Source organism: Caretta caretta, chromosome 1 (genome assembly GCF_965140235.1).
Source record: "Caretta caretta isolate rCarCar2 chromosome 1, rCarCar1.hap1, whole genome shotgun sequence".
In the NCBI taxonomy this organism is placed as follows: Eukaryota; Metazoa; Chordata; order Testudines; family Cheloniidae; genus Caretta; species Caretta caretta.
The window spans coordinates 243,590,212-243,615,323 of NC_134206.1; the positions used below are offsets into that span (position 1 = coordinate 243,590,212).

The window sequence follows — 25,112 nt, forward strand, 5'->3', positions numbered from 1 at the left end:
TCTTTTTGCGAATACAGACTAACACGGCTGTCATTCTGAAAACTACCAGAGATGTGGTCACTGAACAATTTCTCAGTTTTCACTGAAACACTGAACCAGACTGATATTAATTTGACTGTGTGTGTGTGTGTGGCAATACTGAAGGGGTGGCAACTATACCTCTTTCTTTTGGCTATCCAAGAGGACCTACCTACTATGCTTAGGCTGGCATGCATGACAGGAAGGGAATAGCTATTAATATTTCCTGTCTTTGACAGAGGATGGATACTGAGAAGTGAGCATAATGATGTAGTGTAAACATTTTAATCATTCCAATTACTTTGATGCTCAATATCGTCCTTAATTTTTTTTCGCTTCTACTTTAATTCTGCCTGTTTCTTGAAGGATGACAGTCACGAGAAGACTCAAGCTTGAGACAATACAGACCTCTATCAAGGCAGTTGCTGAGACAGCTTCCAGTACCGGAGTTTTAGTTAGTAGAGACAGTATGTACGACAGAGGTTTGGGCCAAAAGTGGAGGAAGGAAAGGAGCAGAAAATAAGGATAAAAAGCAATAGGTTTTGCTATGTTTAAGTCTTAAGAAATAGAAGCAAACCTTAGACTGTGTCTGTAGCCACTGCAACATGACTTGAATGCAAATGGTTAGAGTTGAACTTGACATAACTAGACTAGTTCCTCTTTAATCCAAAGAAAGCATAATCACAGCAAACCTCAACAGCAGCAGCCAGCTAGCCATAACACTCCACCCCAGCAGGTAAAAGTAGACTTATACGACACAAGTTCCCAGGAAGTCCCACACAAACCCCCCTACGTGTTGCAGGGCTCCTGACAATCCTTTATTGCTATAAGTTCTCATCTGCACTAATAGTTTTGTTCTCTGAATGAAACTTGTTTCTTCTCCACCTCCATGGAGCAGCAGCTTCTAGCAAAGACAACTAGTTTGTCTTTTTTTTTTTTTTCCAAACAGGCAATAAAGCTATTCTTTGCATTGAGGAGCTTGAACAACGGTAAAAGTAGCAGAAGAAGCCAACATCTGACCAGCCCATTCTCGGCGAACCACGGTTTGGGAATGGCTGCTTTAAAGCACCAAGCACTAATCTACAGAAACCAGACAGTGACATGGATATCAGTTAAGTGTGCAAGACCATTTCACAAACAAGCATGGAAGACAAAAACAGGAACAACCTATACATTTAGCAGATACTACTTCTGCTCTTATCTGAAAACTCAGGGCAGAGGAAGAAAAGTTTCAAAGAAGAATTTTGTGGTGAGAGGGAGAAGGTGAGAACAGTTGAGGTACAAGAGAAAAGGCTGCTCTTATCTGGGAGGCAACAAACCACTAATCAAATAGCATGCGACATACTGACATGAGGCTGTAGGAAGGGAAGTTACTTAACTTTGTAACTGGGTTCAAAGTTAAGTAACTAAGAGTATTACACTGTGGGCATGAATGTGTTCCACATGCCTGAGACCAGAGAATTCTTGCAAGTAGAATCTGTTGGGCTGCATGTGCACCCCTGCTCTCCTGGTGCTGTATAATGAGAGGGGTAGGGCGACGCAGACAGACTGCCTCTTTGGTTCCATCTCTACTGAGAATTTTGCCAATAACTGAAGCATAGGGGAAGGAGGGCGGGTACTGGAATACAGATAAGGACCTACACATCTTGAACTCCAGTTGCAAAAGTAAGTAATTTCCCTTTGTTGTTCGAGTGCTGGTCCCTGTGTATTCCACTGTGGGTGACTGACAAGCAGTACTCAGAGAGGAGGGTGAAAGGATGTAGGTGGTTTTGTTTGTAAAACCTCTGTCCCAAAAAATGTGTCAGCAAAGAAGTCTTGGACCAAAGCATAATGTCTCAAGCATGTGTGGATGGAACGTGACATAGCTGTCCCGCAAACATCAAGAAGGGGCACCTCTTGGAGTAATGATAGTGAGGCCCCTTCTGACCTTGCAGAATGAACCCTTACCCTGTGTGGGTGAGGAAGCTGTGAAAACTGATAACAGAGTAGGATACAACCAGAGATCCATTTAAAGATCCTCAGAGGATATAGCTTGACCTTGGACTCATTCTGCTACAGTAATGAACAGTTTAGGTGACTTACTGATCAATTTTGTTCTCTGCAATGCAAATGCGTGTCATATGCCAAGAGAATGAAGTCTCCTCTGCTTGGGAGAGGCTTGGGGCTTAAGAAAAAACATAAGTAAATGAACTGACTGGTTTATGTGAAATTCCAAAACTATGTTAGCAATGAATTTCGGGTATAGCAGTAGCAAGACTTTGTCCTTATGTAACACTGTGTATAATCTTTAGGGCCCGGAATACATCTACCCTTCTGGCCGAGCCAATGATAACAAGAAAGACAACATTCATGGACATATGAGACACGCAATATGTAGCTAGCAGTTCAAACGGTGGCTTAGTGAGCACAGAAAACACTAAGTTAAGGTCCCAGTGAGGGGGTGGCTTTTTTACTGGTGGGAAGGTTCTGATTAGACCCTTAAAAAAATTGGCTGTTCCTCGGTGAGTAAAGATGGAGTAACCATCCAAAGCAGGTAACACACACTGATTGCCACCAGGGGAACAGACAGCAAACTAAAAGAAAGGCCCATCATCTTCAGAGTAAAAAAATAATTCAAAATAGCAGTAATGTCTGCTGTTTCTGGAGAAATATGGTTTTGCTGAACCCAGACATAGAAATGTTTGCACTTGGCAAGATAATATTTCCTGATGGAGTCCTTTTTGCTCTTATTAAGAATGGTTTGCATGGCTTCAGAACAGGAACATTCTAAGTTTGATGCCCATCCAAATACCAAGCCATGAGATTAAGTGCATCAAGGTTAGGATGCTTGACTCTGCCATTCTCCTAGGTTAAGAGATCCAGGAATAATCAAATGCTGATAGGTGGATTGGACACCATTTGTAGAAGACTTAGAAATAAGAACTGCTTGGGCATTTGCAGTGATTAGGATGACTCGTGCCTTGTCCAGCCAAACCTACTATAGAACCAGGGGGACAGGAGGGAAGACATAACTGAAGTGATCTGTCCAAGGTAGTAGGAGAGCATTGCCTTTGGAATGATTTTCTTGAGCTCCTCTGGAGCAATATATGCTGCATTTCCTGTTTGCCTGGGAGGTAAACAGGTCCTCAGTGGGGGTTTTCCACTGAGTGAAAACACTATTCACTACTGAAATGTGTAACTCCAACTCAGGATAGATGGCGAAATGCCAGCTGAGGCTGTCTGCCAACAAATTCTGGGTTCCTGGAAGGTACACTGCCAATAGGATGATATGGTTCTTGATACACTAGTTCCATAGGGTGACCACTTCTATACACAGGGAGACAAATCTTGTTTCTTTCTGATTACTTATGTAGAATATGTTTATTCTGTCCGATATTGTGAGTATATGGTGAAACTGGATGAATGGTATGAATGCTTTGCGAGCCTCTCAGACTTGCCAGAGTTCCAGAAGATTTACATGCATTCTGGTCTCTTTGGGTATCCAAATGCCCTCCACCATGTGACTGTCCATCTGGGTTCCCCAGTCTCACAGGGCGGCATCTCTAATTATTGTCTTATTAGGTTTGGGGGACAGGAAAGGAACACTTACATACACTTGTCCAGAATCTTTCCATCAAGTTAGTGAGGCCCTCACCCTGGTAGGAATTGTCACTAAGGTGTTCATGCTGTGCTTACTTGGTGTATATACTGTTCGGAGCCAAGCCTGCTGGCAATGGAAGTGGAGTCTTGTGAATGTAAGCACATGCTGCCATGGTGTCCCTGGAGAGAAAGGCAAACCCAAACTGATATTGAGCATAACCTGGTCTATCAGGTTGTTAATGGCATGTCTGTCCATCCATTGGGAGATGAGCATTCACCCTGAGTCTAAGGTTGCTCCTATCAATTCTATACTCTGTCAGGGTCAGGATAGACTTTTCCACATTCAGACAGACTCCTAGGGATGACAGAAGATGAAGCAGCAATGAGGTTCATGCAAGGGCTTCTAGGAGTGTCGGGCCAGTTAGATGCTAGTCATCTAAATATGGGAAGACAATGAAGCTGCTCCATCTGAACTGCATTGCTACTACTAGAAACACTTTCGTGAAGACCCTGGGTGTGCTTGCAAGACCAAATGGGAGCACCCTGTATTGACAGTGCTTGGGAGCCACCATAAATCTGAAGAATCCTCTGTGGGCAGGGTGAATACCCACATGAAAGTATGCATTTTTACTATTGAGAACTGTGAACTCCGGGTCCTTTTCCAAGGAAGGTGTTATTGATAACAGTGGAGCCATATGGAATTTTTGTTTACAAATAAAAACACTGAGCCATCGCAGGTTGAGAATAGGTCTCCATGATCCCTTCTTTTTAGGACCTGAGACATATTTCAAATAGAACCCTTTCCCTTGTTGTTGAAGAGGTACCTGCTCTATATTCCCTGATAGAGGAGAAATTCTACCTCCTGGAGGAGAATCTCTGCATGAGAAAGGTCCCTGAAGAGGGACGGAGAAGAGGTTTTGGAGGGGGCAGAGAGAGAAACTCGACGATGTAGCCAGAATGAACAAACTCCCGAACCCACCTGCCTGTTATTGTACTCCAGTTGTGGTGAAAGACTGCTAGACGGCAATCAAAGGTTATGTGAGGATTGGGTGAAGATGGCATCAATAGTGGTTCACAACTCAGAAGAATCCCATCGAAAGTATCATCTGGCTGGGAGTAAAGCTGGGTTGATGTGGTCAGCGTGGAAGGTGCAGAAAATTGTGGCTTCTGCACTTTGTCTTTTATGAGGCAGTTCATAGGCTTGCTGGTGGTAAAAAGGTTGAGGGATAGGCCTTGGTTTGTAGGGATGTTTGTGGTATTTCCTCCTTGAGGACACCATATATACCCAGGGAGTGAAGGATTATCCTAGAATACTTTAGCAAGTGCAAAGACTCATCAGTCTATTTAATTGAAAAGGTCAGTCTTGTTAAAGGGCAAGTCCTCCACAATGTTCTGGAACTCCCTGAAGACTGTAGTCATGGTTCTGACCAGCAGCTTGCCTTCATAAATAAAGGCCTGAAATTGAGTCTGTCCCTCCGAGGTAAGTTGGCCTCAAAATCTAGGAATTCTGAATACTTGGAGAATGTATGGGCAGAGGCCCAGGTTGCCACCCTGCAAATTTCTGAGATGGGGACATTTTTAAGAGACATGACTGAGGTAGACACAGATCTTGTGGAGTGTGTGCGGATTCCCGACCGAGGCAGCAGATTGCACGCATGGTAACAGTGATTAATACAACCGGAGACCCATTTTGAGTCTTTGAGCTGATATTGTGGAACCTTTTGATTTTTCTGCGAATGAAAGGAAGAGTTTTAGGAGACTTCCTAAAGTCCTTAGTCCTGTCCAAATAAAATGCTACAGCTCTCCTAACATCTCGCATATGCAATATCGCCTCCCTGTTATCACAATGCGGTTTTCGTGAATTAGCTGATTCATACGAAAGATGAAGGCTACTTTAGGGAGGAACTTGGGAAGCGGCTCAACATAACTGTCTTTAAAAACGACTGTATGCCATCAGCGCTGCTATTTCCCCTATCCTTCATGCTAAGGTAATGACCACTAGAAATGCTGTCTTCATGGACAAGTTAACAGAGAGCAAGTTGCCAGGGGCTTTGAAGGGTGGTCTCTCAAAACTAGATTGAGGTCCCAGATTGGCATGCATGGTCTGACTTGCAGGAAGGTTTCCCATGCCCTTAAGGAATCTGTGTGCGATTGGGTGAATGAATACAGAGCATCCATCCACTTGACGGAGGAAGGTCAGGACAGACACCTCTTGAAACCAGGAGAACCAGGGGTATGCCTGCAGAGTGACCCCCCACCCCCAAAAGATACGAAAAAGTGAAAGGTTTGGGTTTTGTTTTGTTTCTAGAACCATAAAGAAAGAAACAAACTCTAAATTACTAAATTTCCCTGTGGGACGATCCCCCTCAAAATAGAGGGAGAAAACATGTAAGGGAAAAAAAATTGAATGAAAAAACAGAAACTCTAACTACTAGAAGGAAACTAAAAACTCCAAGACTATCTACTGCTTATACTAACACTATCAAAGAACGATGAGACTACTCGTTCTGTTCAAGGCCAAAGGTGGTCGAGAAGAACTGAGGGAAGTTCACGCGCGCAGTGCTAGATAGCCTTGAGGCAGACCACGGGGGGGAGGGAGAAGAGGGAAGGAGGTGTATGCCCGGGCCGAACAGACACTGCTATCTAAAATCTCCAATTAAAGGTGCAGTGGGTGCAAATACACCTACAGCGGAGCACTGCTCTAAGAAGAATGCATGAATACCCGCAGCAGAATATACGTAAGAACTAGCACTCAAAGAAGAAAACCTCATTATAAGGTTCTAAAGTCTTACGACTCTTTTCATGCTGTAGAAAAATTAAATTATAGATCCATCGGAAAAATCTGCTCACAATAATTGATAATTTGATAACCGATCAGATCAATTACATTCAGCTTGTGTCTCTAGAGCCATAAGACTCTCTGGGCCCCATATACAGTTCTCAGAATACACGAGTCTGATTTGATTTCCTCTTGATTTACATGGTCCTAGACAGAATACTTCAAGTGTTGACCATAAGAGTGCTCTTTCCTTTATTGACATACTTGAGTCATTGTAGAGGACCACTGACACCAATCTTCCCATCCTTCAAGACCACCAGGAATAAGAAGGTGGATGATGACCTTATACCATTTCATCTAGCAACCAAAAAGGAGGGCAAGATAAATACAGAAGAAGCAACTTTTCCCTCTACAGGAGCAAAGAGGGAACAGAGAGGAGTGTAGATAGCGTTCATCAGTCACAGGATTCCAAATCATCATCATGGAGTCATCTCCAAACATTCTGATATTACATTTTCAGCAATATGGGAAGACTTTAACTTAAGAGTATAAGACAGCAGGAAACAAACACTGCAGCACAAAATCATGCCATAATTATTTTGCAGCTCTTTGGAATGACGTTTATAAAGTAGTTCTCCAGCTATATAAGAGCTGGAGAACGATTGTTACAGCAATAGACTGTAACAGAAACAAGGGTTTGTCCCATTTCTCATATTTGTCTTAAACCGTAAGCTCCTTGGGCCAGAGGCCATGTCTGCGTATTTGTATGTTGCTTAGCGCAATGAAGTCCTGATCCTGATTGTGGTTTCTAAGGATATGTCTACACTGCAATTAAAAAGCTGCGGCTGGCCCATGCCAGCTGACATGGGCTTGCAGGGATGTTTAATTGCAGTGAAGATGAATGGGCTCAGGCTGGAGCCCAGGCACTAGGATCCTGCAAGGTGAGTGGGTCCCAGAGCTCAGGCTGCAGCCTGAACATCTACACAGCAATTAAAGAGCCCCATAGGCCAAACCACATGAGCCCAAGTCAGCTGGCACAGGCCAGTCGAGGTGTCTAATTGCAGTGTAGACGTACCCTAAGTGCTCCTGTAATACAACATATCATAAATCTTCAGAACTAGTGCTGAAAAACAGACATGATGCAGTTTTCTTTCTTATTTCTCTGTCTCTTTTGGGGATCAGGTTACAAGGAAAGGTGCATATTTCCAAAGTCTTTCCCAAACGAAGGGTAATGATTTTAACAGTAGATCACTCTTGTGCATGGAAAAAAGAGTCTAAGCAATAAACACACACACAATTGACCTAGTTTCTAGACCTACAGCCCAAATGTCCTGTTGAATACATTGTATGTCACAGAGCTCTAGGGTTGTATAGTTTGGGAAGGAAGGAAAACAGACCAAAAGGGGCTGCATTTACTCAATTTAATCTGCTCAAACTGCCGTCCCAGATACAGAAAATTCTGGATTTGTAAAAGAGAAGATCCTATGGAAAAAATAAAAATAAAACTTCACTCCTGGAAAAATAAATTTCAGGCTGCTATTTAAAAACATAGGGGAAAAGGTGGAAGCCAAAGGTAACTGACAAGACTGTAGAACTGCTTCAATACTCATTTTCAGTAGAACAAGAATGAATGCCACCCAAAGATCTGGGCTGGCACAGTCATCCAGTTCAGTAGTTTCAGAATAATATAATCAATAGCTGAGGTTTTTGCCATTGAATTCAGAGGAATTTTTATGCAAGTCATTTCTCCATAACAGAAGGGGAGACTGTAAGACGAAAACATGAGTGCACAGAATAGAGGCAGACATAGAAGAGGATAAAATGTATGTGCACATTCAGGGTAATGAGCTCTAGTACACAAAGAAAGCAGAAGCTGGAGTGGTGAATGGACCTACCACCAGCACAGACCCATACAAAGTTGTGCAAGGCCCTTCAGAAGATCCTACAATTTGAGTTCATCCCTAAAACATCCAGCCCATATAACAGTTAGTAACACCAGCAAGAAGATATTTGTTCAATATCTTCTTAAATAATCTGGACGATGGTGTGGATTGCACCCTCACCAAGTTTGGAGATGGCACTAAACTGGGAGGAGAGGTAGATACGCTGGAGGGTAGGGTTAGGATACAGAGGGTCCTAGACAAATTAGAGGATTGGGCCAAAAGAAATCTGATGAGGTTCAACAAGGACAAGTGCAGAGTCCTGCACTTAGGACGGAAGAATCCCATGCACCGCTACAGACTAGGGACCGAATGGCTAGGCAGCAGTTCTGCAGAAAAGGACCTAGGGGTTACAGTGGAATAGAAGCTGGATATGAGTCAACAGTGTGCCCTTGTTGCCAAGAAGGCCAATGGCATTTTGGGATGTATAGGTAGGGGTATTGCCAGCAGATCGAGGGAAGTGATCGTTCCCCTCTATTCGGCATTGGTGAGTCCTCATCTGGAGTACTGTGTCCAGTTTTGGGCCCCACGCTACAAGAAGGATGTGGAAAAATTGGAAAGAGTCCAGCGGAGGGCAACAAAAATGATTAGGGGACTAGAACACATGACTTATGAGGAGAGGCTGAGGGAACTGGGATTGTTTAGTCTGAGGAAGAGAAGAATGAGGGGGGATTTGATAGCCGCTTTCAATTACCTGAAAGGGGGTTCCAAAGAGGATGGATCTAGACTGTTCTCAGTGGTAGCAGATGACAGAACAAGGAGTCATGGTCTCAAGTCGCAGTGGGGGAGGTTTAGGTTGGATATTAGGAAAAACTTTTTCACTAGGAGGGTGGTGAAACACTGGAATGCGTTACCTAGGGAGGTGGTGGAATCTCCTTCCTTAGATATTTTTAAGGTCTGGCTTGACAAAGCCCTGGCTGGGATGATTTAGTTGGGGACTGGTCCTGCTTTGAGCAGGGGGTTGGACTAGATGACCTCCTGAGGTTCCTTCCAACCCTGATATTCTATGATTCTATGAAGAAGATCTAGAAAGGCCCGTCAGTCGCGGCATTAGCGATGGTACAAATGAAAGTTCTGCTCAGGTCTCTTCCTCAACTTGTATAGTTTTCCTGACACTGAATGCAATGCAGTTAAATCCTGATGGGATAACGTAAAGAAGCCACTCTAGTATAAAAAAAAAAAGTGTTTAACATGCCACATGGCATTTGTGAAAAATAAGAATTTCCATTTAGTTGCCCCGGGCTAATTGTTTTTAAAAGCGAATATCAAAGCAAACACAAAATATATGTTATTTTCAATACTAGAGCTTAAAAAGCCCCAAAAGGTGCTTGGCACATTACAAAATCGAAAGTCAGAAAGTAACACATTGCTGTGCCTACTTATCTTACATCTACTCCTGAGGGCATTCTGTGCCAAAATATTTAAAATTCTGCACCAAAAAAATTAAAATTCTGCAAATTTTATTTGTCAAATAAATGTGGAGGCTCCAGCATGGCACTGAGGAGCATAGGCCACTGGCTGCACAGAGGTGGGAGATCACTGACCAGCTCCCCACTGGGACATGAACTCAGCGGTGAGGCTGCACCCAACCCTAACACAGTGCAAGCACTGGGCCTGCTCTAGAAATATCCCAGGGCCCTTTCCCTCCATGCCAGGTGCACCAGGTGTGGGCAGGCAGGCTCAGCAAGGCAGGATCCAAGTGTGGAGGGGCTTAATGTGGGGGAATCCAGGTGTGGTTTGAGAGGATTCTGTGTGTGGCAATCTGGCTGCGGGCAGCTCAGTGGAGGATCTGGACGCACAGCAGCTTGTTGTGGGTTCTGGGTGTAATCGTACTCTGCAGGGGGGTCCAGGTGAAGGTGGTTGAGGCTCGGGGGGGGGGGGGGTGTCTGGGTGTGGAAGAATACAGCTCAGCCGGGGCGGTGGGGGAGGGCTGAGTGTGGGGGGGGGCTCAATGGGAGGTCCAGATGTTGGGAGAGTGTGGCTCAGTGGGGTGGGGATCCAGGTTCAACTGTTTAGGGCTCAGTGGGGTGGGGATCTGGATGCATGTGACTCACCACAGTGGTCCAAGTGCAGGGGGAGTGTGGCTCGGGGGGTGGGGGTGGGTTCTGAGTGTGGGGGGTGAGGCTCGGTGGGAGAATCTGAGTTTGAGGGAGTCAGGATGCATAGTGGTTGGGCAGATGGGGGAACAGCTTCCTGTAGAGGGATCCCTCCCCCTGCACCTGAGGAGCAACTGGTGCAGGAAGCAGGGGATGGGGGAGTTTGCAGAGCTTCCTGCAGCCGGGGGAGAAATCTGGGGGTGGGTCTGACCTGGCCCCAGATGCCGTTCAGGAAAAGAAGAAGTCCCATCCTCCCCAGCCCAGCTCTGATCCCAGCGCAGCATAGGAGCCACCAGCTGGGTCTTGCCCAGTCCTGCCTCCTGCCCCACAATGATTTACCTCTCTGCCAGCTGCCCTGGGCACCTGAAACATGCTGCTGGGGAGGGTCACATGATTGCTCTTGTGGCTTCCCTTTCCTTCCCTGTCAGAAAGTCATTTTTCTGCGGGGAAGCAAAGAAATCTGTGGGGAACACAAATTCTGCACATGCACAGTGGCGCAGAATTCCCTCAAGAGTATCCATCCTGACATTTTGCTGAGGGAGAGAAGAGACTACATTAAGGAGACAGAAGCTGTTTCCATGCCTTCTATGAAATCTATTGCTAGTGATTCTGATCCTAAAGGCCAGTGGCATCACCGTACGACATAATTCCTCAACCAGAAAATGAACAGGATTTAGAAAAATAAAGCACCATGGCACCAATGCAGAGAGAGAGAAATCATTGAGAAAAAAAGTACTGGAGTTAAGTATGGTTTGGACAAAAGCAAATGTTCCCTCTGCTTCATGTAAACTGAAGTTCACCTCTGTTTCTATGAGTACATGGAATTCCACAGCATCTGTCAAAGGGACTTGCAGCAACAATTAGCATTCCAGGCCCTACAAGTCTATTTGCCCAGTCTGGGCTGGAGGTCAGCCATATTTCAACAGTTTATTAACTAGAAGCATAAACTTCATTTATTTCTCTTCCACAACGATTTCAGCAACTTTTCCTCCCATCTCCTTTTCCCTTATAGTTCAGATGCATCAGCTCTACTTTCTGAACATCCAATCAGAGAACTGCAGCCAGGCATCTTTAAACTTGTTTAAGAAACTGAGGTCAAGGACCAAAGAAGCAAAACCCAGAGCAGATTTTCCCAACACAGGCATTTAAGGATTACTGAGAAAAGAAGAAATTGAATAATCAATTTCCACTTTCTTCAGCCCCAATTCTCCCTTTCACCCATATATCCCTCTCACCTCTCAAGTTCTGCTATCTTTTTATCTTTATCATTCTTCTCATTTTCCATCTCCTTCAGGATTTCCAGAAGACGATCCACTTCAGCTTGAGCCTTACTGGTTTCTTCCTGGTACAGTGCCACCTCTCGCTCCAGCTGCTGGAATCGGTCATTCAGCTCTGGGCTGGCCTTGGCCTCCAGTGTAGCTTCATGAGCCTGCAAAGAAATCAGTTCAAGAACCATCTCTCACACATGTATAATATATCCACAATCATTGCAGGGCACAAAGTACCCAAATAGCTACTTCTAAATGATAAATGCATCCATTAAAATGGAAAACATCATGGGCACCAAGTTCCTGTAAGTTACACTGCATCAGTGGGATAGCTAATAGGAGATGAATAATGAAATAGATGTTTTGTACGGGTTTTTAAAGAGAGCTTTGACATTCAATTTGCACCATGCTGGAAGCTCAGAAATAAAATAAATAATTTCAAAAATTATTTTTTCCAAATATGCCTATTTAGTCTCATCTTTTCAGCACCCCAACACAAGTCTATCCTACCTATCTAGACAAACAGAAGTCTAATCTGCATCTGACCCATAACACTCCAGTGCACCCATCACTACCTGTTAGCAGCATTAACTATGCTCTTTAAAAATAAAAACTGAAGCTGATCTCCTCATGAGGAACAAAAACAGTGCAGGTTAATGGGATAATGATGTGGGGGGGAGGGAGAAATCAAGGGATAGAATTATACTTACTCATAAAAAAGGAATGTGCTTGAGAGTATATTTAGGACGTGGAGAGATGAAAGTACAAGGACTCCTAGAAATCACACTTTAGTGCACAGAGAAACACTATAATGAGAAGGCTCAGGACAAAGTGACCCCAGCAAAGTTCCGCTGCTTTGTGTACAGGAACAGTGCGATGAATTTATTTGGAACTAAACCTTGTTCCACTGAAAAGTCACTAGAGTATTAACAGAGTGTATTTGAATCCAATAGTTCCCAAGCATGATAAAAATAAAGCGAAATGGATATACATACTGGAATTTAAACTAACAAACCAAGGATTAAATACCCAGTTAACACAGAACAGTTTTCATCATATCTGGAGGGAAGTAGGTGGAGAGGACATTTATGCGATCTTTCTACTTCTCCTTGATCCCGGAGGCTAAACCAGTTCTTGATGTAAGTAAAAGCAGTTTCAGGTCTGGTCAAACATGCTCCAGTGGATCAGAGTTTCCCAAAAGCTGCTCTGCCAGCCAAGACTACCAGAGCACACTAACACCTATGACATGGCTGATGTTTCAATTCCCTTTCCACTACTGTGGAAAGGAGATTTACAAGGTGCCATGATTTTGACCCAAAGTGTGGCAAACCTAAACCCACTATACTGGGAGTCCAAGAGCTACTTTCAAATGTAATCAAAGCTATAACTACAGCAGCATATAAATATCAGTATTAGAATCTGCTGCTTCCAAAAGGAGCAATTATAATACATTAATAGAACAAACATAAAAGGTACAATAAACAATGCGTCCTAGGAGAGATCACAAATAAGACAGTAGTGAGTTAAGCCTGATTTTTTGCCACAGACAGCCTGAATTCTTCCCTACTGAATATGGCTGTATCTCCAACCTCTCAAAATGTTTGTTTTAACAAATGCTCCTCCAGACCCTTTAAAGTAATCCAAAATACATAATCAGATAATCAGGAAATGTGAAAAAATGTAAACTGGGCTGCTAGCCAGATTATTGAGCTCTCTAATCCCAAATAAGCTATAACGGCTAATGGAGATCTATTGTCAGGAGGACTCTCCTATTTAATATTATTCTGTGTTAATAAAAACATCTTGACAATCACCCAAGAGACCCTACCGACAGAAGAAGGAAGTACATTTTCCATTTTAGAAAACGGAACAAGTCAGCGTGTCTGGTTCTGATAGAATTAGAGGGCTGTTTACACTATACACTATATTCATTACAGGTAAAGACACATAACAAATGATGTTGGTATGTAAGATACTCTCAACCACACAACAAAAATGGCATGTGATCTTGTGGAAAGTGGAAACCAGTTTGTGGTTCTGAATTACTGACTGACTTTGGTCCAATTTGTGGGTTACACAGACAATGCATTTTATATGACCATGTGTCATAAATATAAAGGGAAGGGTAACCACCTTTCTGTATACAGAACTATAAAATCCCTCCTGGCCAGAGGCAAAACCCTTTCACCTGTAAAGGGTTAAGAAGCTAGGATAACCTCGCTGGCGCCTGACCAAAATGACCAATGAGGAGACAAGTTACTTTCAAAGCTGGGGGGAAGGGGAAACAAAGGGTCTGTCTGTCTGTGTGATGCTTTTGCCGGGAACAGAAAAGGAATGGAGTCTTAGAACTTAGTAAGTAATCTAGCTAGATATGCATTAGATTTCTGTTTTGTTTAAATGGCTGGTAAAATAGTTGTGCTGAATGGAATGTATATTCCTGTTTTTGTGTCTTTTTGTAACTTAATGTTTTGCCTAGAGGGATTCTCTGTGTTTTGAATCTGATTACCTGTAAGGTATTTACCATCCTGATTTTACAGAGGTGATTCTTTTACTTTTTCTTTAATTAAAATTCTTCTTTTAAGAACCTGATTGCTTTTTCATTGTTCTTAAGATCCAAGGGTTTGGGTCTGTGCTCACCTATGCAAATTGGTGAGGATTTTTATCAAGCCTTCCCCAGGAAAGGGGGTGTAGGGTTTGGGGGGATATTTTGGGGGGAAGACATCTCCAAGTGGGCTCTTTCCCTGTTCTTTGTTTAACACGCTTGGTGGTGGCAGCATAAGGTCCAAGGACAAAAGGTAAAAGTTTTTACCTTGGGGAAGTTTTAACCTAAGCTGGTAAGAATAAGTTTAGGGGGTCTTTCATGCAGGTCCCCACATCTGTATCCTAGAGTTCAGAGTGGGGAAGGAACGTTGACACCATATCTTAAATCCTATTGTATTCAGTTATCATACAAGAGAGAAAGCCAATGCATTTAGGTTTTTCACAAACGTGCATAAAGATGTAGAAGAGCAGAAATTGGATATAATCCCAATTTAACACTATGGGCACCCTTCAACAGCACATTTTTTACACTGAGAAAGGAAATTCAAATACAAACAATACGTTCCCATAATATACAAAGAAGGAAAAAGTGTACAATTAAGGTATAATCCACTAATTTAATCTTCAGTGTACAATGGAACACAGTAATAAAGGCATTAAGGCAGCTCTTCCATTGTGCCTGGGTACCAGAAGCAGCATGGTTCGGTAGTCAGATTTAGAGACTGAAAATAACATAAGGATTCTATTATGGACATTGACTTGCTGTGAAAGATGAGAAAAGTAATTTAAACTTTCTTTGTCTGGATTTTCTCATCGGTAAAATCGGGATAACAGTCAGAGTTATAAAGCACTCAGATTCTTGAAAGAAAGGGATGATCAAGTATTAATGAGAACACAAGTCTCTCTCTTTTTTAAATGTGTAATTCATAGCCTATTTGTCACAATCTAACTCACATTATCACAACTGTACGATAGCAAACAATACAAACAATGCAAAAAGAGTTTCATTTATAGACTCATTTTCACACATAAAACTTTTTTGAACATTGCTTTTGGACTAAAATCAACCATGTTTCATCTCTGTTCAATGGCGAGTTTTGGAGGGGCAGTTTGAACAAAAGTTGAACAGAGGGGCAGTTTGAACATAGCTATCTGAGTTATGCAAGGATAACAATAAAAAACACCGTTTTCTCCTAATTCCTAAAATTACCACAAATTTTCTCCCATACACAGGAGTCAAAAATAGCTTTAAAATGGCATGTAGATAATCTTCACTGAGGAGCATATTCACAAGCAAATTTGAAGGAAAAAAACCCTGACCAGATTATAAAAAACTGAAAGTAACTAAAAATATTTCTTTTGTTCTGGGTGGATAGATCACTGTACATTCTCCCTCCCAGGCCTTATCAATGACTCAGCTGACACAGGATATGCTGCACTCAAGCTGCTCCTGTATGCTCATTTCCATTATGGCTACTGTAAAGAGCTCAGTGAAGAAAATAGCAAAGTACTGAAAAGAAGCCCCAGTGCTTTAACTTCAGGAACAATCAACAGGAGAAAATCCTATGTGTTAAAATATTGTTTATCCCAATAATTTATGCTTTTGCCCTAATTTTTGCTCGATGTAATATTTGGCAAATTCTAAACTTTAAAATAACTGTCTTCTTCTATTACCAAGGAAGAGCCAACATAAATCATTGTGCTGGTGTCCTGTAAACCCAGCTTTGAAGAACAGAGTTTTCAGGCAAAGATGGTACCTGCGGCAAAAGTTGAAATTTATGGCTTGAATACACAACTTTTTTGTACTGCTTTAACTATATCTGTTTGAAACCTGTATAGTTAACGTGGTACAACCCTTAAGAGTTATAAATTTAGTGGAATAAGCTACGCCAATATAAGTACCTTTATACTGATATAACTGTGTCCACACTAGGGTTTGCACTAATTTAACTATTTTGATTAAAAAAAAAAATCCAGACTCCTAACCAAAATAGTTGAATTAGTACAAAACTTTGTGCAGACCAGGTCTTACTCCTCCCCCATGCTGTTTACTTCAAGGATGAAGAAACTTCTCTCTTTCCACTCCATCTTCTCATCATCTGATTCTCTATCATCTCACGGAGGTGCAAGCTTCAAACATTAATTGAGACTCAAACATCAACATTAAGTACAAGAAATTTCATTTTTTAGCCCTCTTTGGACAGTTTTTACATTTAAATGTAATAAAAAAGGAATGATGCACAGTGACCATTAAAAAAGAATATCAAAAATATGTTCAAGGCAGTTACAAAGAGGATGGTGATCAACTGTTCTCCATAGCCACTAAAACTAGGACAAGTAATCACCTTAGTCAGCCCACAGCAGGGGAGATTTAGGTTAGATAGCAGGAAAAAAAATTCTAACTCTAAGGATAGTTAAATATGAGGTTACACCAAGAGAGGTTGTAGAATCCCCATAACTGAAGGTTTTTAAGAATCGGTTAGAAAACCACTGGTCAGGAATGGTCTAGGTATACTTGATCCTGCCTCAGCATAGGAGTATGAACTAGATAATCTCTTGATGTCCCTTCCAACTCTACTATTCTATAATTCTGTGAAATGCAAGAAAGTTGAAATTTCTATTGCCAAGTTAACCTGGCCATGTTGCACATTCTATATATTTCTGGTATACCGTCTTTTCCTGCTGTTACATTGATTTTTTAAAATAAAAATAGCTCTTCAATGTGGTATTTGAATACTGCACAAAATACTCCAAGTATAGTGCCTCCAATGTTCCCACTAATATTTTCCATCCATGTACGGAATGAATTTTGTGTTATGTACAGCACCAATATCGAGATAATGTGCGGATGTGCACCACCAGTACAAACAAAAAACCTAAATATATATTTTTAAACAGTTCATAGGTATGAAAGAAAGAAAGAAAGAAAGAAAGAAAGAAAGAAAGAAAGAAAGAAAGAATATTAAACCAAGGAATAATTAACAAGGAGCACTGCTTAAGATGTCTGTTTGATATGAAATCAAATAAAAAGAAAATGAACACTGCCCTTGGAGTACATGTATTTTATCATCCTTTCTAACAACTCAAGCTAGTAAACACACCAAAATGTGATATAGTGAAAACAGCTATTTAAACAAAACGATGGCCATTAAGTGTAAGCATAAAAAATATGCACCAGAGGCCCAATTTAATAACCTACTCCTACCATAGATCACTAAGTCTTCATGGAAAGCTGCTCTCAAAAAATGAAGCATCTTCCAAAACACTAGCATGCTACCGACTTTTGCAGTTCCCAAAACTATCCCTCTTGCATGCATGTTATCTGCATACATAGCTCAGCTTTAAGATGCTATACAAATCTGAGTCAACTAGAAATAGTCATGCTCTCATTGCAAATATTAATACAATATTTTTTGATACTGGAAAGGAGAGTAAAGGGCATTCGCTCAGGCCTATACAATTCCTATGGGATGTCAACTCTTAATTTGATTAATACTTCACACACATAGAAAAGTAAAAATAAGTAATAAAGCAACACAGACAGCAAACAAAACCACAAACAAAAAGAACGAGGAGTACTTGTGGCAGCTTAGAGACTAACAAATTTATTTGAGCATAAGCTTTCGTGGGCTAAAGTCCACTTCATTAGATGCATGTAGTGGAAAATACAGTAGGAAGATATATATATATATATAACACTTGAAATACGAAGAGAAGTAAAACATCAAGTGGTTGGTTGGGTATTTTAAATGAGTGTTTAGGACCCATGCTGTGCAAGTGCAATAGACCCTTTAGAAACAGACAAGGTTAAGGTTCTCCTGGTTTCTCATTGTGTGTATGTCACCAACTTAAAAACTCAGAGTAGGCTTATTAAGTTTTTATAAGACCCTTAAGTAAAGGGAGCACCTTAACACATGGCTTTGGAGTTTGCAAACAGATCCCTGCTTAACAGAGCTTGCAAATAAGGTCTTCATCATGCAAAACACCTAAGCACCAAACCTAGTGCTTGCTACTTATGAGTCAATGGGAGTACTAAGAGCCAGAACTATACCAGATAGCAAAGATCTGGCCTTAAGAATTTCCAGTACCTCTCTCTGCATGGAGTGCAGGCCACTTGCTGGAATCTTCTGCATATATCTCTCAATCAATTCTTTGCCATTGCAAGAGCGTCGAGAAGTGGTGCACCTCAGGGCTTGTTTACACTTGAAACACTGCAGCTACATTGCTGTAGTGCTTCAGCGTAGACGCTACCTAGGCCAATGGAGGGGTTCTCCCATCAGCATAGGTAATCCACCTCCCTGAAAGTAATTCTTCCATTGATCTAGTGCTGTCTACATTAGGAGTTAGATTGGCTTAATTATAAAGCCGAAGGCTGTGTATTTTTCACTCCCCTCAGCGACATAGCTGGGTGAAACTAACCTTTTAGTGTAGACCAGACCTCAGTCCCTATCTGTGACATAACAGTTTAGTTTCCTGCAGGCTGTAATACTTTGGTCTAATTTCAGCTGGTGGGTTTAGTGTGTGCGTACTGGGTAGTGTTGATGGCCTGTGATATACTGGAGATCAGACTAGATGATCTGGTGATCTCTTCTGGCCTTAAACTCTATGACTATTAGCAAGATTGGAACCTTTAGATCCACTACGCAGATCTCTGCCACTTGAGCTAACTAATAGCTGTAGTAGGCGGTCATCCTTTATGTGGACCAAATCAAGAGGGAGATGAGAGACAGACTTTGCAAGTGAGTTTCACAGATACTTGCTGACATCAGAGGAATTATGAGACTCAGGAATCTTGAATTCTGTTACAGGCTCTGGAGAGAAATGGGCTCTATGTGGCACAGATTCCTTTGTCCATTCCCTGACGCAAGACCCCTTCTCTACCATCACCTTGAACCTGCTGTTTCTCCAGTCCTGTACCTCTTCCCCACTCCTGACTCCTCCTCCCAGTCCCATGCTCTTCATCAAGCCACTCCCAGTCTCCATTGCTCACGTTCCTCATCCAAATTCAAGTCTTCTTGCTCAGTCAGTCCTAATCTCACCCAACTACACTCCCCACAGTCCAAGCCTCCTCTCCCCCCCGAGTCCCAATCCCCCAGCCCTTCCCAGTCCCCCAGCCCAGATCCTAGTCTCCAAATCTCCTTGTCCAGCCAGTCCCAGTCTCCCAGTCCTTGGCTCCTCATTCAATCTCTGTCTCCCTCCTAGTTCGCCCATCCCGTCTCTCTGTCCTCTTGTCTAGCCAGCCACAGTCCACCCCAACAGCTCCCATTCTCTTTGCCCTACCAATCCCCAGTTTCTGCCCCACCCCAACTCACAGTGAAAGTTTCCCTGTCCTTGCCACTGCCAGCCTCCCAACCCAGTTTCTGCCTACATCCTGGCACCTTATCCTAATCTACTCTCTCCAACACACAGACACACACAGTTCTGACACTTGTCCCCTCTGCATCCGGATAAGTCAGCTGCCTGGCCCCAGAAGGGTGGCCATTGGGATAGACATGGTCCCTGCTCTCAATTCAGAAGCGCAGACCTAAACCAGAATGCAGCAGCCCAAAGCTTCAATTGCAGAGAAGGTCTCTGTCAGCAGCAAGCTGGAACATACTCATTGTGGACGGAATCTTAGGGGAATTTAGCTGCTAAGATCTAAGAAGTCTCTACTGAGTATGTGTAAACTGTGATTTTTCAAAAGCTTATAACAAGGCCAAATTTGAGTGGATAAATACAGGGCTGACAAGGCAGATTCTTGACACAAAGGCCGACCCTCTGCCAAATTTCAAGTCCCTGCTCCAAAAGCATAGGATCACCTGAGCTTTTAAAAGAAAAGGTTGCCAGAATTTTTTAACATGGGCAAAACAATGTATATTTTTTCCAATCTTCATTCTGGGAACTACCGAACCATTTTGGCTGAAATTTTCCAAAAACAAATTCAGTTGTATAACATACTACCTCTGAGAAAGAAATGTTATCTCTTATGAAATAACTTTATCCTTCACATTTTATATTCAGGTTTCAGAGTAACAGCCATGTTAGTCTGTATTCGCAAAAAGAAAAGGAGTACTTGTGGCAACTTAGAGACTAACCAAGTTATTTGAGCATGAGCTTTCGTGAGCTACAGCTCACTTCATCGGATGCATACCGTGGAAACTGCAGCAGACTTTATATACACACAGAGATCATGAAACAATACTTCCTCCCACCCCACTGTCCTGCTGGTAATAGCTTATCTAAAGTGATCATCAAGTTGGGCCATTTCCAGCACAAATCCAGGTTTTCTCACCCTCCGCCCCCCCCCACACAAACTCACTCTCCTGCTGGTGCTAGCCCATCCAAAGTGACAACTCTCTTCACAATGTGCATGATAATCAAGGTGGGCCATTTCCTGCACAAATCCAGGTTCTCTCACCCCCTCACCCCCCTCCAAAAACCACACACACAAACTCACTCTCCTGCTGGTAATAGCTCATCCAAAGTGACCACTCTCCCTACAATGAAGCACCCTTAGCATGGAAGGCAGAATAATTGATCTCAGCACCACACAGCAAATGGAAGCAGCAGCAAAAGACAAAGAGGAATGGAAAAGACTGGTTTCCACTCTGCATGCTGACAGTGGCGCAGGAACTGAATCTCTTTTAGGACATATTTTATTATGAATTTCCTGATCTTTGTGCAAGGAAGATGTCAGAATATTTCATTAATGTCTATTATTTGCATGTAGTATACATTTTAATAAATGTAGTCATTGGGAGTTTTGTGCTCCAAGTAGCTTAACAATTGTTCTTCTCTCCAGAATTCCCCACACACCTCTTTCTCCAAGTCTGAACATGTGAGAATAACTTTTTTTCCAGATTTACTACTTGTTTCTACTATCCAGTCAATTCTTAATAGGGAGAATGACAGAAAAACTGTGCCTCATAAAACATCAGGAAAAAAATGGTTTGTTACTGTAACACTCTGTGCCCCAAAGAGACACTCTGCACCCCATATTCACCATCGGTGATAGAATTATGATGTATTTTGTATAAAGAATACCTTGTGAGGTATCATTTTAAAAGTCTTAATCTTTAATTAATATTTAAAGAACATTAATATTCTGTTAAGTTGTATGTGCTATCATTGTATATGAAGTTTCACTATGTATGTACCACTGAAACATGTTGTGAGGTTGGGAACACCCACAAGCAGTCTTTCAGATACAACAATAAAAAGGCCAAACAACGTTGATGGCTCATTGAGGAGAATACAAACACTCAAAAGGATTACTCCAGGAACTGTGAACAATGGAAACTTCTCAGAGATAGCACATACTCAAGGGAGACTATTTGAGTCTTGTCACAGCAAAAGATCTTTCCAGCAAGTTGGAAGATACAAAGGGGGAAGTAACATCATGACTTGGCCTGGTTAGAGCAGGAGTCAAAAGTCAGAAACCTGGAGGTCAGAATCAGACAGGCCAGAGGGCAAACCAGGCATCAGATGTTAGGAGGCAGGCAGGCAGGCTCAGGTTATCAAGAGACCAGCAGCATTGTGCAGATTGTGAAGGAGCAACAGTCCTGAAATAGGGAGAACCCAGCTGCATAGACAGCTTTCTGTTTCTGTGCTTGGGTTAGATAGAGGCTGGGGACCAATCAGGACCCCCAGGATTCCAGCAATCAGATCCCAGGACTGGAGTTCTCTTTTGGAGTTCAGCTGCTATTCTAGCAGCTGTTACCTGGTCAATGGGTGGCAGGCTGAGACTGCCTAACTTTTAAGAGGCCTGTGGACCTAGGTTCAAGACATGTAGTCCCTGACAAAGGGTGACCATCCTGAACTGGGAAAAGAAGCCTTTCCCCCTGTGTTGGTAAGGAATCTCTTCTATCACTCCCAATTTCCAAAGAGACTATACTTCTTGAAGTAATAGAGTCTTATGAGATAGGGGCCTGAAAGGGGATGGGGAAAATGGGGTTGGGAAGAGGGAGGGAGGTGAATTGGATAATATATCCCTCTTTTAATGTGCTGAGCCACACTTGCCAGATGTGATGTTTGCCCAAGCAGGGTGGAAGAGGAACCGGCATGTTTCACAGGTAGGAGATATGGTTAGCAAATTAGTCAAAATGACTGCCTGGAGATTGCAGCTGTCTGGTGAGAAGGGCCTCCCATAGATGAAGGCAGCTGGAAAGATCAAGGAGGTCTTAACCTTCTCTTTGAAGAATATGGCCTAAACTGTTTCATCTGTTTTGTTGGAAAATCGTTTTCCTCATGGAAATTGCAGTGGCCATGGAACATGAGGCCCTATCAGAGATGTCAATATCTGCTTGAACTGGCTTGTTTCTCCTCATGTAACTATTTCTCACCAGACTTGTGCCTTGAATCAAGGGCAGTTGGAGACACAAAATTGGGAGGTATAGCCAATATGGAGGAGGATCAGAATACCATACAAGAAGATTTGGATGACCTTGTTAACTGGAGTAATGGAAATGGGATGAAATTTAACAGTGCAAAATGAAAGTTCATGCATTTAGGGACTAACAACAAGAATGCTTGCTTTAAACTGGGGACTCATCAGTTGGAAGTGACAGAGGAGGAGAAAGACCTGAATGTAGTAGTTGATCACAGTGTTAAAAAGGCTAATGGAATCCTAGAATGCATTAAGCAAGGTATTTCCAGTTAGAGACAGGAAGTGTTAGTACCATTATACAAGGCACTGGTGAGACCTCATTTTGATATTGGTCTCTCATATTTAAGAAAGATGAATTCAAACTGGAACAGGTGCAGAGAAGGGCTACTAGGATGATGCAAGGAATAGAAAACCTACTGTATGAGAGGAGACTCAGAGCTTGGCTTGTTTAGCCTAACCAAAGAAGGCTGAGGGGAGATATAATTACTTTCTATAAATACATCAGAGCAGGAGTGGACAAACTTTTTGGGCCGAGGGCCACATCTGGGTAGGGAAATTGTATGCAGTACCAGGGCAGGGGGTTGGGGTGCGGGAGGGAGTGTGGGGTGTGGGAGGGGATGCGGTGTGCAGGAACGGGCTCAGGGCAAGGGATTGGGGCAAAGGAGGGGTGTGGAGTGTATGAGGGGGCCCAGGGAAGGGGGTTGGGGTGCAGAAGGGGTGCGGAGTGCAGGAGGGGGCTCAGGGCAGGATTGCAGATTGCGGGGGGAGCTCAGGGCAGGGAGTTGGGGTGCGGGAGGGGTGCAGGCAGAGGGCTTAGGGCAGGGAGTTGGAGTGCAGGAGGGGTGCAGGCAGAGGGCTTAGGGCAGGGAGTTGGAGTGCAGGAAGGGTGCGAGGTGCAGGCAGGGGGCTTAGGGCAGTGAGTTGTGGGGTGGGGTGCAGGAGGAGTTCGGGCTCTGGAGTGGCAGTGGCGCACACCAGGGCCAGGGCAGGCTCCCTGCATGTCTTCCCTGGCCCCATGCCGTGCTGTGTCGTGCCGCTCCGGGAAGCGGCCAGCACCACGTCCCTGTGCATCCCCTGCGGGAGGGGGAGGCACAGGGCTCCGCATGCTGCCCTTGCCACACCTCCAGGTTCCTCCCCTGAAGCTCCCACTGCCCGTGGTTCCCCATTCCCGGCCAATGGGAGCTGCAGGGGGCGGTGCCTGGAGGCAAGGGCAACGCACAGAGCCCTCTGCCCCCGCCCCCCTGGGGTCCCAGGAACGCGGTGCCGGCCACTCCTGAGAGCGGTGCAGGGCCTGCGGCACCACACAGGGGCAATCCCATGGGCTGGATCCAAAACCCTGATGGGCCGGATCTGACCTGCGGGCCGTAGTTTGCTCACCCCTGCATCAGAGGGATAAATACCAGGGAGGGAGAGAAGTTATTTAAGTTAAGCGTCAATGTGGACACAAGAACAAAATGGCTATAACCTGGCCATCAACAAGTTTAGGCTCGAAATTAAACAAAGGTTTCTAACCAGCCTTCCAAGGGGAGCAGTGGGGGCGAAAACCTAACTGGCTTTAAGACTGAGCTTGAAAAGTTTATGGAAGGGATGGTATGATGGAACTGTCTATGATAGCATGTGGCCCATCAATGACTGCCAGTAGCAAAAATCCCCTAATGCTGGAGATGGGATACTGGATGAGGAGGGCTCTGAGTTACTACAGAGAATTCTTTCCCAGGTATCCGCCTCGTGGGTCTTGCCCACATGCTCAGGTCTAACTGATCTCCATATTTGGGGTCAGGAAGGAATTTCCCCCCAGCTCAGATTGACTGAGACCATGGGGGTTTTCCACCTTCCTCTGCAGCATGGGGCACAGATTACTTGCCAGTTTAAACAAATGTCAGTAGTGAATTCTGTTACCTGAAGTCTTTAAACCATGATTTGAGGACTTCAGTAACTCAGCCAGAGGTGATGGGGCTATTTCAGGAGTGGGTGAGGTTCTGTAGCCTGCAATGTGCAGGAGGTGAGACTAGACGATCACAATGGTACCTTCTGACCTTAAACTCTACGAGTCAAAGTAAATACTACAGGTAGCTCCAACTCTACCCACAGGTGGTGAGAAAGAAATGAGCAGGAGGTGGTGGACATATCCTTTTTATGCCCTTGTCTAAGAGCATGAGGAGAGAAGGGACACAAGAGCTGCCTGGTGGTACTGCTGGCAAAAGCTTGTCTTCAACAGAGGAGGTGACCTTGACCCTTGCTTTCATTGGATCCCAGTGTATCCCCCATACCCAAATCGCAAACACCTGCAGTGGAAGATATATGTGTACAATCACCAAGAATAACCTCCCGAAACCTCTCAAAATACTTCTCATGTGTATTTATACACAAATACAAACAGATTTTCACTAAACGCTGTCAAAACCAGTAGAGATCCCACTTCTCTAAGAGGTTTAAAAATATGATTAATATAAAAAAAAAACAAGGAAAGTCTCTGATGCAAAGCATCTTGGATATTGTGATTTTCAATGTGAAGACCTTATTCCA

General features: G+C 43.3%; 1 protein-coding gene across 12 annotated transcripts in view; it reads right to left on the reverse strand.

The window, feature by feature from the left end:
- ERC1 (ELKS/RAB6-interacting/CAST family member 1) overlaps positions 1 to 25,112 on the reverse strand; it is a 538,100-nt gene that overhangs the window by 303,023 nt on the left and 209,965 nt on the right. For all 12 annotated transcript variants that reach the window (XM_048828774.2, XM_048828736.2, XM_048828743.2 and 9 more), the window contains one exon: positions 11,648 to 11,841. In XM_048828774.2, coding sequence (XP_048684731.1) covers positions 11,648 to 11,841 — 194 coding nt within the window. The remainder of the gene's footprint in view (positions 1 to 11,647; positions 11,842 to 25,112) is intronic.